Raw genomic sequence first — 18760 nt, forward strand, 5'->3', positions numbered from 1 at the left:
ACACTAACTCACACATTCACAGACTAACCCATTCACGCAGTAACTCACCCACTCGTTCACACACCCATTCACACACTAACCCACTCATTCACCCATTCACTCGCCCACTCATTCACTAACTCACCCACTCATTCGCACTCTAACTCAACCACTCATTCACACACTAATTCACCAACTCATTCACACACCCACTCATTCACACACTAATTCGCCCACTCATTCACACTAAATCACTGACTCGTTCACACACTCATTCACAAATTCGACCATTCACACACTCACTGATTCACACACCCACTCATTCACACAGTAACTGACCCACTCATTCACACACTAACCCACTCATTGAAACACAAACCCACTTGTTCACACACCCACTCATTCACAAACTCACCCACTCGTTCACACATCCATTCACACTCATTCACACACTAACTCACCCACTAGTTCACACACCCATTCACACACTAACTCGCCCACTCTTTCACACACCCACACAAACTCGCCAACTCATTCACACACTAACTCACCCACTCGTTCATACACCCACTCATTCACAAACTCACCCACTCATTCACACACTAACTCATCCACTAATTCACACACCCACTAATTCACACACTAACCCACTCGTTCACACACCCACTCATTCACATACCCACTCATTCACACACTAACCCACTCATTCGCACTCTAACTCACTCATTCACACACTAATTCGCCCACTCATTCACACTAAATCACTAACTCGTTCACACATTCAAAAATTCGACCATTCACACACTCACTGATTCACACACCCACTCATTCACACACTAACTCACCCACTCATTGAAACACAAACCCACTTGTTCACACACCCACACACACTAACTCACCCACTCGTTCACACACCCATTCACACTCATTCACACACTAGCTCACACACACTCATTCACACACACAATCGTTCACACACCCACTCATTCACATACTAACTTGCCCACTCATTCACACACCCACTCATTCACACACTAACCCACCCATTCACTAACTCTCCCATTCACACACTAACTCACCCACCTATTCACTAACTCTCCCATTCACCCACTAACTCACCCACTTGTTCACACACCCACTCACACACTAACTCGCCCACTCATTCACACACCCACTCATTCACACACTCGTTCACACACCAACTCACCCACTCATTCACACACTAACCCATCCACTCATTCACGCACTAACCCAGTCATTCACACACTAACTCACCCACTCGTTCACCCACTAACTCACCCACTCATTCACACACTAACCCACCCACTTGTTCACAAACTCATTCACACACTATCCCACTCATTCACACACTAACCCACCCACTCGTTCACACACTAACACCCACTCGTTCACACACCCATTCACACACTAACCCACTCATTCACGCACTAACCCAGTCATTCACACACTAACTCACCCAGTCGTTCACCCACTAACTCACCCACTCATTCACACACTAACCCACCCACTCGTTCACACACTAACACCCACTCGTTCACACACCCACTCACTCACTCGTTCCCTCATAGTCTCGTTCACCCACTCATCTGCATACTAATTCACTTACCTGCTCATCCACCCGTTCCCCGACTCACCCATTCATTCACCCACTCATCATTCACTCACTCCTTAAGCACCCATTCATTCACAGCTCACCCACTCACTGTCACACATTCGCCTACTCATGTACTCATTTACCCCTCAAGCCCTCATTCATCACTGTCATTCACTGTTCATTTATTCACGTGTTCACTCGTTCACACACTCATTTACACACCCACTGTCACGCATTCATTCGCCTACTCATGTACTCATTTCCCCTCGGCCCTCACTCATCACTGTCATTCACTCAGTCACTGTTCATTTATTCACCTGTTCACTCGTTCACACACTCATTTACACACTAACCCACTTACTGTCACGCATTCATTCGCCTACTCATGTACTCATTTACCCCTCAGTCCTCATTCATCACTGTCATTCACTGTTCATTTATTCACCTGTTCACTCGTTCACACACTCATTTACACACTAACCCACTGACTGTCATGCATTCATTCGCCTACTCATGTACTCATTTACCCCTCAGCCCTCACTCATCACTGTCATTTACTCACTCAGTCACCGTTCCATTCATTTATTCACCGGTTCACTCATTCATTCCCTCACTAACTCACCCACTCATCCTTCACCCACTCACTCACTAATTTACACCAAGTCACTCCCACTCATTCAGATACAGGCTAGTCCAGCAACAAGATCATCTGGTAGTCAAAGTCTACACTCACACAAGAACAAGGCTCTTGGTTTCTGTGACAGAGGCCTCTGTCCTTGTGTCACCTTTGTCACCCGGTCTCCTACAGTGAAGCCTTCCTGGTGCCAGCATGGTGGGAAGACCGGGCCAAACGGCAGGTAGAGCTGCCCCAGGAGCAGGCTGTGTGCCGGGAGTCCTCTGAGGAGCCTCTGCCTCCGTCTCACCTGCAGCACAGCATGGCCTTCCTTCTGGTGGCACCCATGTCCCCCAACGGGTGTGGCCCGGGAGCTAGAGCAGGACCTGATGCCATCCTGTGCTGTGTCCCTTCCCATTCACCATGTGCCAGGCCTGCTGGACATGGTACCCAACAGCTTCACACACACAATTTGCCCTTGGCCCCAGGCCAAGCTGCTGCAGCGTAACTGATGAGACACACTGATCTTTACATGTGGGTGTTTAATGAACGAGACCATTCAGCACTGGCTCACTTTTTGTGCATATGTGTGTTTTATAGGGTTTTTTTTGCGGGGAGGGGGGAGTTCTTGTGTTAGTCTGTTTTGCGTTGCTATAAAGGAATACCTGGCACTGGGGTATTTATAAAGAAAAGAGGTTTATTTGGCTCCCCATTCTGCAGGCTGTACAAGCACAGTGCCCGTATCTGCTCAGCTTCTGGGGAGACCTCAGGAAGCTTCCACTCAAGGCAGAAGGCAAAGGAGGGGCAGGCATGTCACATGGTCAGATCAGGAGAGAGAGGGGAGGTGCCAGCTCCTTTAAACCAGCAGTCCCCAGCCTTTTTGGCACCAGGGACTGGTTTTGTGGAAGACAAGTTTTCCACGGACGGGGTGTGGGGATGGTTCCAGGATGAAACTTCCACTTCCAATCATCAGGCATTAGATTCTCATAAGGGGCACACAACCTAGATCCCTCATATGCGCAGTTCACAACAGGGTTTGAGCACCCATGAGGATCTAATCCCGCCTCTGATTTAACAGGAGGCGGCTCAGGCACTCATGCTCGCTCACCACTGCTCACCCCATGCTGTGCGGCCCATTCCTAACAGGCCATAAACCAGTAGCAGTCCACAGCCTGGGGGTTGGGGCCCTTGCTCTAAAGAACCAGATCTCCCACAAACTCAGAATGAGAGCTCACTTATCACCACGGCAAGGGTGCCAAGCCATATTCGCCAGGGATCTGCCCCCATGGCTCAAACCCCTCCCACAGACCCCATCCAGCACCGCGGATCACGTCTCAGCATGAGACTTGGAGGGGACACACATCCAAGCCATTCGCCAGGGATCAGCCCCCATGGCTCAAACCCCTCCCACAGACCTCACCCAGCACCACGGATCACGTCTCAGCATGAGCCTTGGAGGGGACACACATCTAAGCCATTCGCCAGGGATCAGCCCCCATGGCTCAAACCCCTCCCACAGACCTCACCCAGCACCACGGATCACGTCTCAGCATGAGACTTGGAGGGGACACACATCTAAGCCATTCGCCAGGGATCAGCCCCCATGGCTCAAACCCCTCCCACAGACCTCACCCAGCACCACGGATCACATCTCAGCATGAGACTTGGAGGGGACACACATCTAAGCCATTCGCCAGGGATCTGCCCCCATGGCTCAAACCCCTCCCACAGACCTCACCCAGCACCACGGATCACATCTCAGCATGAGACTTGGAGGGGACACACATCCAAGCCATTCGCCAGGGATCAGCCCCCATGGCTCAAACCCCTCCCACAGACCTCACCCAGCACCACGGATCACATCTCAGCATGAGACTTGGAGGGGACACACATCCAAGCCATTCGCCAGGGATCAGCCCCCATGGCTCAAACCCCTCCCACAGACCTCACCCAGCACCACGGATCACATCTCAGCATGAGACTTGGAGGGGACACACATCCAAGCCATTCGCCAGGGATCTGCCCCTGTGGCTCAAACCCCTCCCACAGACCCCACCCAGCACCACTTTATCCTTAAAAACAAAACAAGGAATGTAAATGCAAAACTGCCGTACAGCCTCGCCATATCCCGGAAATCACCCGCACGTTCCTGTTCAGGGTAAACACGTGGACCCCCGCAGGCTGCAAGATTCAGAAACATTGACACGGGCCCCCTGGGTTCCAGAAAGCACCCCCCACGGTTCCTGTTCGGGGTAACCATGTGGACCCCTGCAGGCTGCAAGACTCAGAAACATCACTGGGACATCCTTCTGGCCTGCAACCATCTCCTGACCCTTGCAGGAGGACACACCTTTCTCCAAAGCTGACATGTCACAGAAGCCGCCCCGTCAGTGCTAAGACCGTGAATGTGCAGGTCCCCATGTTCTGAGCCGCACCAATCGTGAGCCTCTGCCTTTCTCCAGCGTCTGTCACCCTGCCCCTCCCCGCCTTGACTGTGTCCTGCATTCACCTGAGCTGCTGTGTCTCCAGGACCAGGGGCTACCTCTACCGCCGCATGCTGCCTTGTGGCCCCTCCTCGCTGGTCTGGGCTCCCCGTACCCTGTGGCCCCTCCTCGCTGGTCTGGCGCTTCTCTTTCCAGTGCTGCTGCCTTCTGCTGCGTCTGCTGCTTGGCCTCCTCCAGGGAGCCCCGGATGCTCCCTACTAAGCATAAGCTGCTTCCCCCCGGCCCTGTTCCCTCTGACTTCATGATGCACAAGCCAGGCAAAGCCTCGGCTTTTCCATTCGCTCCCAGCCTCGCACTGGGACAGCCTACAGCGGTCACCCCTCGAAGCCCCAGGGAGAACACCCACCCCAAGCATCCGGGCACTCCTTCCGCACTCCAGGGCCTCATTTTGGAATCAAAGCAGGTTTTATGGGTTACACAGACGAGCCTTAGAGCCGGGAAACGCAGTGGCTTCAGATGTGTTCACTGCCACATGGCATCGAGGGCAGGAGAGCAGAGGGCGCCTGGGCCTTGTCCACGTGTCCAAGGTGCACCGCCTCCATTATGCCAGCACCTGCAGTCAGTTGCTGTTTGCTGTCGGAGGTGGGGGGGAGCTGGGCTCTCCACGGGCACACAGCCGGCAGCTGCTTTGCTCCCTGCCCTGACGGCGCGGGCTGTGCTGTGCTGGGAGCGAGGTGTGCTTGGCGGCGGCACTAGGACGGGTGGAAGTGGTGGTGGTGGTGGTGGTGGTGGTGCTCGTGGTGGTGATGGTGCTCGTGCCGCTGGATCACTGACACCGCGTAGCCCTCTCCTGCTGGTGTGGGCGGCAGGTCCCGCACCACCTCGTGCTCCACTGTGGCAGGCTGGGCGTGTGGGGCCTTGAGTGGCGAGTGGCCCTCCCTGCCCTTTTGGCGGTACCGCTTGTGGCCGTAAGGTGGCGGTGGCGGCTGCAGGGGAGGCTGCGGGAAGTGGTGACCGTCCTGAGGGGCCTGGGGCGGGAGGACGGCCGGCAGGTAGTAGCTGAAGGCTTTCCCGGACTTGCTGCTGGCTGGCACCCCAGGCGGCTTCCCGGAGCCCTTGGGGGACTTGAGGAACTGCTTCTCCGGCCCCTTCGGCCGGGGCTGCGGGTCCAGGGCCCGGGCAGCAGGCTCCAAGGCTGGCACGACATGTTCCACCAGCACCTGCGACCTGCGGTGGTGCCCGGCGTGTGTGTCCGGCTCCTGGGAGCGGGACCGGGCCTGGAGGTGCGAGGCCCTGCCCTGGGGCTCCTGCTTGGCTTGCACAGGAGGGGACCCTGCGGACACAGGTCAGAGTGTGAGGCCCTGGGAGTGCAGGCTCAGGTTCCCATCTCCTCAGAAACGGCCCAGGGCCCACTGGAAGAGCTGCACCAGGGGTCCCATCTGAGGCCAGCCTGTTAGCCAAGTCTGCAGTCAGACGGCCACCAGCCCTGAAGGGAAGGGGCCCGGTCACCAGGGGTGACCTGCTTGGCTCCACAGCTCCCTGCAAAGGCTGACTCCTCTAGCCTTGTCCCCACTGTGTGTCCTGGGAGCGGAGCTTCTCTTCTCGCACAGCTGAGACCCTGCCTGGGGCGCCATGGCAGAAAGCCAGGTTATGTCAGGGAGGGCACCCCCAGGATTCGCATCCCCTAAACCCTCATTACAAAATAGATTCGAGAAGGACTTGACTGCAACCTTCACAACGTGCAGTGCGAGCCCTGTAGGGTGCAGCTCCTGTGCGGAGCATGGCCAAGGAGGGCAGGGTCAGCACACAGTACACTGAGCCCTCATGACCCCGATCCAGCTCCACCCCTCCTGCCCCTGGGGACTTCTGAAGCCGGGGTTATGAGAGGGACTTGGCCCCAGCCCTTGGGGAGTAGCCTGGGCTTTGGTCCAAGAATCTCCACGCAGGCCGCATGGGGGTGCTGCTGGTCGGAAATAAACGTGTGCTGGGCAGGCTGCCAGCTGTCTATGCTGCCTGCCATCCACACTGCCCGCCATCCACACTGCCTGCCGTCCACACTGCCTGTTGTCCACACTGCCCCCTGCCATCCACACTGCCCGCCTGCCATCCACACTGCCTGCCTGCCATCCACACTGCCTGCCTGCCATCCACACTGCCCGCCTGCCATCCACACTGTCTGTTGTCCACACTGCCTGCTGTCCATACTGCCTGCCTGCCATCCACACTGCCTGCTGTCTACTGTCTGTTGTCCACACTGCCTACCTGCCATCCACACTGCCTGTTGTCCACACTGCCGGCCATCCACACTACTGCACGACCCCCTCTGCTGAGTGAGCCAGTGATTCCACCCTAAAATACTGACTTCTCACCCCAAGGCAGGGTTTCCTTGAATGCAAACCCAACGTCTTCCATCTCACTTTGAACCAGCACCCCCCCGCCACATACACACACCTGGACAGGGTGCTCGCCTTGCTTTCGGGCGGCACCAACAGGTAGCCAGGAGGCAGCCACGACCAACAGGTAGCTGTGGAAGAACTTGGGTGCCGGGCAGGGCCCCCTGCACTCAGGGCTATGGGAATCAAGACCTTCGATGGGCACCCACAGCCGGGGCCTCACGCCCAGGGTGGCCTCCAGGACCTACCAGGGCCGAATCTGGACGTGTAGTTCTCAATCCCGGCGAGGTCCAGGTAGTGGTTTCTGCGCTCCGTGTTCTCGTCCACGCAGTAGGGCCCCCGCTCCGAGCAGGGCTGGGGGTCAGCACCGGGCCTCCTGCATGGAGCACAGAGAAGGGCCTGAGCCCCGCACAGACTGGGCAGTGCACCCCTGATGACGGGGTGCCTACAGCAGGTGGCAGGGGTCCAGGGTGCATCCTGACCAGCACCCACCTCCTCGCAGAGCAGGAAGAAGAGTGGACGACTGGGCACAGACACAGTCAAGTGCCGTCCAGAGAAACAAGGTCATGGCCGACCCCCAGAACCCTGTGATCTCCGTCCCAGGCACCAGAGCCGCAGGTGCTCTAGGGAGCGGCTCATGCTGTAATGGCCCCTGGTCACCACTCTGGGACCACTGTAGCCACTGCACCAGCCACTCCCCAGCCACCCAGCCACCCCCAGCCGTGCCTGAGCCATCCCCAGCCACTACCCCAGCCACCCCCAACCACTGCCCCAGCCACCCTCAGCCACTGCCCCAGCCACCCCCAACCACTGCCCCAGCCACCCTCAGCCACTGCCCCAGCCACCCCCAACCACTGCCCCAGCCACTCTCAGCCAGTGCCCCAGCCACCCCCAACCACTGCCCCAGCCACCCTCAGCCACTGCCCCAGCCACCCCCAACCACTGCCCCAGCCACCCTCAGCCACTGCCCCAGCCAACCCCAGCCCTGTTGCCCCCAAAGCTGCTGAGTGGAGCCACAGGGAGCCACAGTGAGCCACAGCAAGTCCAGACTGAGGGTGTCAAGGCCACTGTGGCTGCTGCCCCTCAAAGCCCTCTGCTCAGACAAACTCGGGGGCCCAGCTTAGCCAGGGTGCCGGATGCTGGAAGGGCCCATGCCCCACAGTGCTGCCGGACCATTTGCCCCCAGCAGGTCTGACCTAGAGGATGGTGTGTGGCCTGTGGCCTGCAGGAAGCAGGGGTGTGGCCAGGGTGCCCCCGCCTAAGGCACAGCCCCACCCTGGCGCCCCAGCCCTCACCTGACGTGTGCAGACAACCTCCTGTCGGCCATCCTTGGCTCCTCTGCCAGTTCACCCTCCATCCTGCAACGGCTGGGCTCCCGGTCTGAAAGGGGGGATCCTGCCATCACTCACTCCCTCCCTCCTTCATTCAGCACTCACTCATTCACTCATTCGTTCACTCATTCATTAACTCACTCACTGGTTTACTCATTAACTCACTGGTTCACTCACTGGTTCACTCATTCATTAACTCACTCGTTCACTCATTCATTAACTCACTCGTTCACTCATTAACTCACTCGTTCACTCATTCATTAACTCACTGGTTCATTCATTAATTCAATCACTCATTCACTCATTCATTAACTCACTCACTGGTTTACTCATTAACTCACTGGTTCACTCATTAACTCATTGGTTCACTCATTCATTAACTCACTCGTTCACTCATTCATTAACTCACTCGTTCACTCATTAACACACTCGTTCACTCATTCATTAACTCACTGGTTCATTCATTAACTCAATCACTCATTCACTCATTCATTAACTCACTCATTGGTTCACTCATTCATTAACTCACTCGTTTACTCATTCATTAACTCACTGGTTCACTCATTCATTAACTCACTGGTTCACTCATTCATGAACTCAATCACTCATTCACTCATTCATTAACTCACTTGTTCACTCATTCATTAACTCACTCACTCGTTCACTCATTCATTAATCTGCTTACTCACTCACCCACTTACTCTCACTCACTCACCCACTTACTCACTCACCCATCCATTCACCCACTCACTCCTCCATCCACTCACTTGTCCCTCCCTGTCCCCTGCACACAGCTTAGGCCCCTGCCAATGTTGGGTAGGGTCCTCTGTGTGTGCCCAGGCCTCACTCACCCTGGCCAGCAGGAGGACCCTCCTTCCTCTTGGTGGAGGGCTCAGGGCTGACGGTTAGCTTCACACGGAGGGTCTTGCTGCTGCCCGAGGAGTGGTTGACTGAGGCATCCACGACCTCATAGATGGTGTGCATGAGGCTGGACATGTCCTGGGGCCCAGCATCAGTTTCACTGACAGAACAGACCCCAGGGGATGCCACCCACCCTCCCTGCCAGAAAACACACCCAGCCCCTGCCCCTTCCTGCGCCATCCTTGCAGCCACCAACAGACCTCAGGGACCAACATAGGCATCTTCTCTGAGCAGCCTGGGTCTGCCCAGGTGGACCTGAGGGCAGCCTTGCAGTGTGGGAAGCACAGCCACAGAAATGGGCGGCACAGGCTCGGCCCAGAAACACACATGAACCGGGCCCTGGGGAGACGCAAGCTCAGCTGGCATGAGGACCTCGCAGCAGGCAGGTCCCCTCCTGCCCCTTGAGGTACCACGAGGCCAGCACAGTCTGTCTGCCCCGTCTGTCTACCACTGGGCCCTGCGCGGCCCTTCCTGTGGACCTGACGCAAATACAACTCACTTACCTCCCTGGTGACCTTCCCGCAGTTGTCAAAGTCATAGAGTGTGAACGTCCACTCCTGGCGGTCGTCCTCCTCCACCGAGACATCGCACTGGAGTGCCTGCAGGGGGACATGGGGGCCGGGACCTCGCCTCCTACCCACGCCAACATGCCCAACTCCACAGGGGGAAGGATCTTCTGGGGCCTTTCCCAGGGGTCCCTTATGCCAGCTGGGAAAGGGGGAGCCTAGAGGGCAGCGTGGCTGAAGCCCAAGCCCTGGAACCAGCAGCTCCTTTCTTGCCCAGCTCCAGCCCTCCTTGGGGGAAACCCAGCTTTGTGCCCCGTGATTCGGTTCCCCCACAGTGACACCTATCTCAGCTCATGCAAGCACTCCACGTCACCCAGAAGGAGAAGAGGACACGCTGGCTGTCAAGTGTTGTCAATTCCAGAAATCATGACTGGACACAGAGACCCCACTCCTCCCTGAGCCCTCCCGGGAAACGGAAGCCCCGTGCTCTGCCTCCAGCGGGCAGGGAGTCGGGCTGTCCATCAAGTCAGCTTTGGCGTTACTCCTGTAGTGCTAAGGACACCAAGGCTGGGAACGTGGCTCAAGTTATTTAATGCCAGACCAGTCAGTTTTGGCCAAATTCACAGCAACATCCCGCACTCTCTGGCTCCTGCTGACTTTGGCTGCATATTGGAGCTCTGCTTCAATGCCTTAAACGGGGTGAACTGTGGGGAAGACTTAAGTAAACTACGCAGTGTCCACAGATGCCCATTTCAGGGCAACACATGCCTGTCCCTGAGCCCCCGGCCCCAGGGACGTGTTCCCGCAAGTGAGGCCGGAGAGAGACCCACATCAATGTTGAGGCGCTGCCCGCCCGGTCCTCGTGGGCCCTCGCGGTTTGCTGCCCTTTCTCCATCATCTGCGCTGGGTTGTTGTCCCGGGTGCTCGCGGCCCTCAGCTTTCTCAGGGGGGAGTGCCACTAGGGGGACAAGAGGTGGCGAAGGGGCTGGCAGAGGGGACATGGAGGATGTGGCCCGTCGTTGGGGGGCCCTCACTGCCCTCCCCTCACCACACCATGATCCTGTCCAGATGGGCCTGAGCCGAGAGCCCGATCTCGGGACCCCTGCGGAGGGGAGGGAGGCCCCATCCCAGCCAGCCACAGCCGGGTGCGCCCTCCTCTCACCAGCCCACGGTGGCCCCCGACTGCAACCACCTCGGAGCTGGGGGTGCAGCAGACTCCGAGGAGCACAGATAGGGGAAGACAGCCTGGGCCTCCAGGAGACGCTCCCTGTGTCATCATCGGCCCCCTCCCCATAGACACAGTCCCTACGGCCCTCCACTCCAGAATCCTAGCACTGAGCCCGCAGGCCATGCAGGCCACCTGTGCACTGAGTGTGTCAACAGGCGGCCCCCTCCCCCCAGCCTCTAGGAAGGATGGATGAACAGCCCTCTGGTTTCTGGGGCACAATTATTCCATTATTCTCCGGCACTTGCAAGCTGCGTCCCCAGGATAGGAGCGTGGGCCTGTCCCGGCTCAGCACCTGCAGACAAGTGCCTGTCCAGCCTGAGCTGGGATGATGCTCTGGGCCTGCCTTCCCACTGAGGGGGTCTTGGTGCCTCTCGTGGCTTCAGCAGCCATCCGAAGGTGGCCCTGCTTGCTGGCCTCCCAGCACCCTCCCACAGACCCACAGGTAAGCCAAGTGCTGACCTGCCACGTGCCACAGGTAGGACTGGTGCCACTGAGGTGCACACGCATGGCAGTGACTTAGGCTGGGCCAGCATCTCACGCATCCTCCGAGCCAGGACTAACTTGAAAATTCACAGGTCACCTTTATACAGAGTCACCCCCATCCACAAACACAGGCTCACAGAGAATCCAAACACATTAAGGTAATGCTTAGGGCTCTGGCCATGGGATGGGCCTTCTTCATCTCTGCTGCCAGATCCCAGCTGCCAGTCCAGCGAGGACCCTGTGAGTTGTACTACCAAGCACTTTTTAAGAACAAAGTGTGTCTAAGCCTGGGAAGTGCCCCTCGATCCGCACACGGGGTTGTTTTAAGGGTGGTTTTTGGCGTTGCCTTGGTACGGGATGAAGTCTGCAAGTTTGGGGAGGGAGGACTGCGGGAGCTGCACTCACCCTCTAGGGGACACTGGTCCTCCCGGAAAGGCTCCTCCTTGGGGTCCCCACTGGGCAGCTCCTGCAGGAAGAACGGGGTAGTCAGCGGCCACATAGCTCAGTGGGCAGGCGGGGGAGACAGGCAGGAGCTCTAGGCGGCTGGACTGGAGACGGGCAGGAGCTCTAGGCAGCTGGACTGGAGCCTGACACTCGCCTCAGGCCTCCAGGGGCATCTCAATTTCTGGGTCCAGAAACACCAACCCTTCGCGCCCCACTCAGCCTCAGATTTTAGGAAGCAAAACACACAGACATTCCCGTGTTGTCAAGTTCCTCAAAGCATTTCCAGGTGGAAGACGCAGCTGCCTGGAACGACCCCTTCAGTCAGTCCTGCCCGGGGAATCCCCCTGGCCAGGGCCCCTAAGCTGGATTACCCTAAATGCAAGAGGAGACACGCCTGCCCCTTTGCTCTGGGGCCTGCTCCCAGCACTGCCCACTGGAGCCTGACACAAGGACTCCAGCCGCTGCCCGCATGGCTGCCCAGGACCCCAATGCGCCTCTTCTAGGGCTGCCAGCCGAGACCAGTTATGGAAAATGGGGAAAAACTTCAAACATCCCACTGGTGTTTCAGCTGAGCCAAAGCTCACGTGGTTCTCCTGAATAATCTACAGCCTTGAGGACACGGAGAAGGAGACAGACTGTGGTCAGGGCAGGGGACTTGCGCAGTAGTGCAGGTGTGGAGCCCCTCGGCCCAGCACTCACTGCCCTGGAGCATTTCCTGAGAGCAGGCAGCTCTCGGGCAGGCTGGCTGGAGGAACGGGCAGCTGTGTTTTTGCTTCTGATTCCAGGTCCCTGGAAAGCCATGGAGCGCCCGCAAAGAGACACAGCACGGAGCTGAGTCCCGTCCACCCAGACGGCCAGAGCCTGACCCTGGAGATGACTTTGGTGCTGAGTTGGTGTCTCCGTGAGTGGACACAAGACCCCAGGGCTGCCCAGCTGGGACTGCCCTCACGGTCCCCACGGCTTCATCCTTTCCTCCTGACCGGGGGTCATGTGCCCTTCATCTCTTCTGACCTCCTATGGGGCTGCCTGCCCAGCTGGGGTCCCTGGGGTTCCTGGAGTCTGGCCCAGGCAGGAGGCTGAGTGGGGTCACCCTCGAGGGCACCTGGACCCCCCCAAGCGCCACCTGCCACCGTGGTCATTGGACAGGGTCCAAGCAGGGTATGGTAGAAGGTTCCAGGCTGGCCAGCTGCCACCCTAGACCTTGGGCCGGGAGAGAGGGACCAGACCCCCATCCACACATGGGCACTAAGGTGACGCTGCTGAGGCTGAATATTGTTGAGTCAGACCCAGGCCCCCAGCCCTCCTTGTGGCTGAGCCAAGGGCCCCCCGGAGCTGAGGTCTCCTGCTGGCCGCCCAGGGAGGTGCCAAGGCAGGGTGGGCAGCTCCCAGCGGGAGGCAGGAGAGCTTGCCCTCATTTTAATAAGAAACAAAACAGCTGATTATTAAAAAGTAGGCCTCCCTCCTGGGGCCTGCAGTCCCCACATTCCAGGACTGGCTGCTGCAGCCTGAGGGGCCCTCGTACATCCGCACAGCAGGGAGGCACCGCCGCGAGGGAAAAGCTCTGTCCAGGTGGATGCTGGCATAAAACCAAATCATCTCTAAAACCCAGGCTGTGGTTATTTATTTATTTTTTCAAAATCAGAATAATGGGTGAGGCTGCAGTCGTAGGCTTCCGTGGAGTGCAGAGCAGTGCCCAGAGCCCCAGTGGTGCAGCCCCCATGGGCACAGCATCCTTGTGGGAAGGACCGGCTGCCAGGAGCTCCACAGCCCCTCAGGTGGACTCGTCCAGATGCTTGGAAGCGGCTGCCGACAGAAATGGTGTCATAACGGCAGCCAAGGCCACCAACGCCCAGGCTGAGGGATGCAGGCACTGTCACTGCGGCGGGGGGCCAAGGCCACCAACGCCCAGGCTGAGGGATGCAGGCACTGTCACTGTGGAGGGCTGGTAAGGAGGGGAAAGTGACCCTAAATGCTGAGGTGGGCGCCCCGAGGCATCCCTGTCCACCCTTGGGAGCTCCAGCCCAGACCTTCTCTTCTGGGATGTGGGGAGGGTGCAGGGGACCTGCCTGGTGAAGCCCTCAGGGTTCTCAGTGCCTCCCCCACCACAATCCCCCCTCAGGCACCCAGTTCACCTTCCATCAGACCAGCAGGCAGAGCTCAGGCCTCCTGCATGGTGCTGGGTGCCCAGAACCTCCTTACAGACAGCAGTAAGGTGCCCTGGGGCCTGAGGGCCGGCGCGCACAGCACTCCTTGCTAAAGAGCCTTAACTGAAGTCACTCACGGAGGCCACATCGCTGCCCAGATGAAGGGCAGCAGCAGTGGCTTCCTGGAAACTGCCAGAACCCAGAGGAGCTGGAGGTGCAGTGGCTCCTGAGGATGGGCAGCCAGGCGGCGGGTTGGACAGGGTGGAGTATTTTTTAAGGGATTTTTAAGTGTTTCCCACGATTTGCTGAAAATGTCAAATGAGAAACAGCGCACCACACACTCCACGGATGAAGTTAATACAGTGAAAATGCAAACGCGGCCCGTGCCATGTTTCTAAAAATTCTGAGCGCACTTGGGGGGGATTTCACTGGTTACAGACAGGAGTCTAAACGCACGGGGTGGCAGGAGGAGGGGCACAGCTGTTCAAGACAGACTCTGCACAGACCCGTGGTTTGATGTCTGGAAACGCTCCCTGCGCTACAGCAACCAGCCAAGCTACAATAACCAACCAAAACTGTAACAACCAACCAAAACTACACCACTTAGCCAACGCTATACCAACCAGCCAATGCTGTATCAACCAGCCAATACTACACCAACCAGCTCATGACTGAGTTCCTAACACAGAGGAAAATCCCATTAAAATATCCACTTATACCTCAGCCCTAGAATTCTCAGCGCTCGAATGCACAGTGTTTTTTTCTAAGACCCAAGTCAACAGCTACCTCTGAGATGCAGGGAGGATCAAACGGGGAAAAAACAAGCATCTGCAGTCAAAGCCACTCCAGTCTCGTGGCTGGTGATTTCATCAAATCCGTCCTGGTTGCATAAAACTGCCCTTTAATCTACGCTGCCTTGGTTAACTAGAAGGCCAAGAGCTTTAATGCCAACTTATAAAACCTGCCCCCGGGCCGCTGGCCAGATGTGCGGCCCCTCCCCACTGGGGAGACTTCCTGAGAGGCCAAGTCCACACACGGGATCCCAGCAGGCCTGGCCCAATGTGTCCCGGCACCCACCAAAGCCTCAGCCTCCCAGGGCGGGCACCCCTCCCTGAGATGCAGCCCCCACCTGGCCTCGCCCTCCCGAGGACCCACCCCACCCTCACTCCCTCTGGCCCTGTCCCCAGCGAGACCCTCCTGTGACCCCCCAACCTGTTCTGCCCCCCCTTCCTGTCTCAGCTGCACTTCTGGTTTGGGGTGCCTGGGCGCCTCCTCTAGCCTGTCCCACTGCCCTGCATCCCTGAGAACCCTCCATGTCAGCAGGGACCCCACGGCTGGCCTGCAGACCTCCCCATGCCCGTTGTCCCCTCCCGCCCACGGCATTCTCCTGAGATGGCCTCTCAGAGGACAGGGAACCCGACCGTGGGCCTGCCCCGTGGGGCCTCACCCCATAAGGACAGCAGCCACACCTGCCTGAGCGCCCAACCCCACTCCCGCACTCGGCATCACCTCAGACTTGGGAGAAGGGTCTGACCCCAGCCCACGGAGGCCTCCGGGACCAGAGCCCACAGCCTCGCACCTGCATGAGCGGCAGGCGTCTGTCACATGGCGTCGACAACAGGTGGCCTTTGCTTCAGGTCCCATGGCCCTATGGGATGCTCGGGAAGGCCACCCCGGTCTGTGAGCCAACCACCCCAAGACCACCGTCCACGTCCCCGCCATGACAGTGAGGACATCTGCTCCCCGCCACAGGCACCAGGCTGAGTGCTTCGTCCTCCCAGCACCCAGCCCCTGTCCTGGTCCCAGCCCAGACGGTAAGATGCAAACCACAGCCTCCACAGGTGGCCAGGCACGAAGAGACTCTCACAAAACCTCAACTCTCAGCTTCCTTGGAAAAGTCAAAAGGAGCACGTTCCCCGTGTGCCAGCGCTCGGCAGCGCCCAGCCGCTGGAGCACCACTGCCCCCCAGAGCCACCCCGTCTGTCAGAACCCCTGCAGGGCCTCCAGGCAGCTGCACCACAGGTATCATCCTGGTGGCCTTCAACCTGGAAGTGCCGGTGCAGGCGCCTCTGGGAGCCACCTGGAGCGGGTGATGTCTTCTTCCGAGTGGACAGGTGGGCACGGCCAGGCACCTTTCCCAGGTCTTGTAATTGCAAGGAGGCGCTGTCCCCTCCTGGGCCTCGTGAGGGCAGCTGTTGGCCACAGCCCTGGTGGAACGCCCAGTGGGAAGCACACGGGTGGTCCACAGTGAAGTCACGGCCCTCTGGGTCACGACCTAAGCCCTGGTCTAGGGTTCTGGAAATACCAACCCCGATAAAAACAGGCAAAGGCCATGGCGTGTCCAGGAGGCCAGGCTGGGAGCAGCCCCTGGAGCCCAATGTCTCTCCACGAGTTGGGAAGGTGGAGGTGATGGGAACCGAGGCAGAGGAGGAGGGGAGGGAGGAGACAGACAGAGAGGAAGGCTTCAGAGAACTGGGTGGGCGTGTCGGACAGCATTTTCCAGACCTTGGGGCTCCCGGGTCCCTCTGGAGTGGGTGTGGAGCCCCAAGTCTGGGGCGTTATCCAGAAGGCGCAGCTCCTGCACTGCCCAACGCAGGACGGGCCACTCCTACAGCTTCCATCGCTACCAGCAGCACCTGGCGCCCCTGGATCCATAGGCACCTCCCGGCAGGCACCCCGGCTCCCCAGTGCCTCGGCCACCTTGCACTGTGGTGGGGACAGCCCTGTTGGGTGGAGCCCCTCGCTCGAAGTTTCTGCCACTGGGGAAATGGCCTCAGTGCACCTCCCTGTCCTTGGCACATCAAGAAGTGGTTCTGCTGGTACCATTCCTTCTGAAACTATTCCAATCGATAGAAAAAGAGGGAATCCTCCCTAACACATTTTACGAAGCCAGCATCATCCTAATACCAAAACCTGGCAGAGACATAACCAAAAAAGAGAATTTCAGACCAATATCCTTGATGAACATTGATGCAAAAATCCTCAATAAAATACTGGCAAACCGAATCCAGCAGCACATCAAAAAGCTTATCCACCATGATCAAGTGGGCTTCATCCCTGGGATGCAAGGCTGGTTCAACATACGCAAATCAATAAATGTAATCCAGCATATAAACAGAACCAATGACAAAAACCACATGATTATCTCAATAGATGCAGAAAAGGCCTTTGACAAAATTCAACAACCCTTCATGCTAAAAACTCTCAATAAATTAGGTATTGATGGGACGTATCTCAAAATAATAAGAGCTATCTACAACAAACCCACAGCCAATATCATACTGAATGGGCAAAAACTGGAAGCATTCCCTCTGAAAACTGGCACAAGACAGGGATGCCCTCTCTCACCGCTACTATTCAACATAGTGCTGGAAGTTCTGGCCAGAGCAATCAGGCAGGAGAAGGAAATAAAGGGTATTCAATTAGGAAAAGAGGAAGTCAAATTGTCCCTGTTTGCAGATGACATGATTGTATATCTAGAAAACCCCATTGTCTCAGCCCAAAATCTCCTTAAGCTGATTAGCAACTTCAGCAAAGTCTCAGGATACAAAATTAATGTACAAAAATCACAAGCATTCTTGTACACCAATAACAGACAAACAGAGAGCCAAATCATGAGTGAACTCCCATTCACAATTGCTTCAAAGAGAATAAAATACCTAGGAATCCAACTTACAAGGGATGTGAAGGACCTCTTCAAGGAGAACTACAAACCACTGCTCAATGAAATAAAAGAGGATACAAACAAATGGAAGAACATTCCATGCTCATGGGTTGGAAGAATCAATATCGTGAAAATGGCCATACTGCCCAAGGTAATTTATAGATTCAATGCCATCCCCATCAAGCTACCAATGACTTTCTTCACAGAATTGGAAAAAACTACTTTAAAGTTCATATGGAACCAAAAAAGAGCCCGCATCGCCAAGTCAATCCTAAGCCAAAAGAACAAAGCTGGAGGCATCACGCTACCTGACTTTAAACTATACTACAAGGCTACAGTAACCAAAACAGCATGGTACTGGTACCACAACAGAGACATAGATCAATGGAACAGAACAGAGCCCTCAGAAATGATGCCGCATAGCTACAACTATCTGATCTTTGACAAACCTGACAAAAACAAGAAATGGGGAAAGGATTCCCTATTCAATAAATGGTGCTGGGAAAACTGGCTAGCCATATGTAGAAAGCTGCAACTGGATCCCTTCCTTACACCTTATACAAAAATTAATTCAAGATGGATTAAAGACTTATATGTTAGACCTAAAACCATTAAAATCCTACAAGAAAACCTAGGCAATACCATTCAGGACATAGGCGTGGGCAAGGACTTCATGTCTAAAACACCAAAAGCAATGGCAACAAAAGCCAAAATCGACAAATGGGATCTCATTAAACTAAAGAGCTTCTGCACAGCAAAAGAAACTATCATCAGAGTGAACAGGCAACCCACACAATGGGAGAAAATTTTTGCAACCTACTCATCTGACAAAGGGCTAATATCCAGAATCTACAATGAACTCAAACAAATTTACAAGAAAAAAACAAACAACCCCATCAAAAAGTGGGCAGAGGACATGAACAGACACTTCTCAAAAGAAGACATTTATGCAGCAAAAAAACACATGAAGAAATGCTCCTCATCACTGGCCATCA

General features: G+C 56.3%; 1 protein-coding gene across 3 annotated transcripts in view; it reads right to left on the reverse strand.

The window, feature by feature from the left end:
* Window positions 1–226: 226 nt before the first annotated feature.
* The window catches only part of NKD2 (NKD inhibitor of WNT signaling pathway 2), a 33100-nt gene continuing 14566 nt past the window's right edge, over window positions 227–18760 (reverse strand). Inside the window, exons 4-10 of one of the 3 annotated variants that reach the window (XM_055246156.2) lie at window positions 11919–11979; window positions 10633–10760; window positions 9800–9895; window positions 9227–9374; window positions 8340–8424; window positions 7293–7420; window positions 227–5984 (exon numbers count right to left, since the gene is read on the reverse strand). In XM_055246156.2, the coding sequence (XP_055102131.1) occupies window positions 5404–5984; window positions 7293–7420; window positions 8340–8424; window positions 9227–9374; window positions 9800–9895; window positions 10633–10760; window positions 11919–11979 (1227 nt within the window). In that variant the 3' untranslated portion in view covers window positions 227–5403. The other 2 variants (XM_055246158.2, XM_055246159.2) reach the window with 2 other exon arrangements.

Source organism: Symphalangus syndactylus, chromosome 16 (genome assembly GCF_028878055.3).
Source record: "Symphalangus syndactylus isolate Jambi chromosome 16, NHGRI_mSymSyn1-v2.1_pri, whole genome shotgun sequence".
Taxonomy (NCBI): domain Eukaryota; kingdom Metazoa; phylum Chordata; class Mammalia; order Primates; family Hylobatidae; genus Symphalangus; species Symphalangus syndactylus.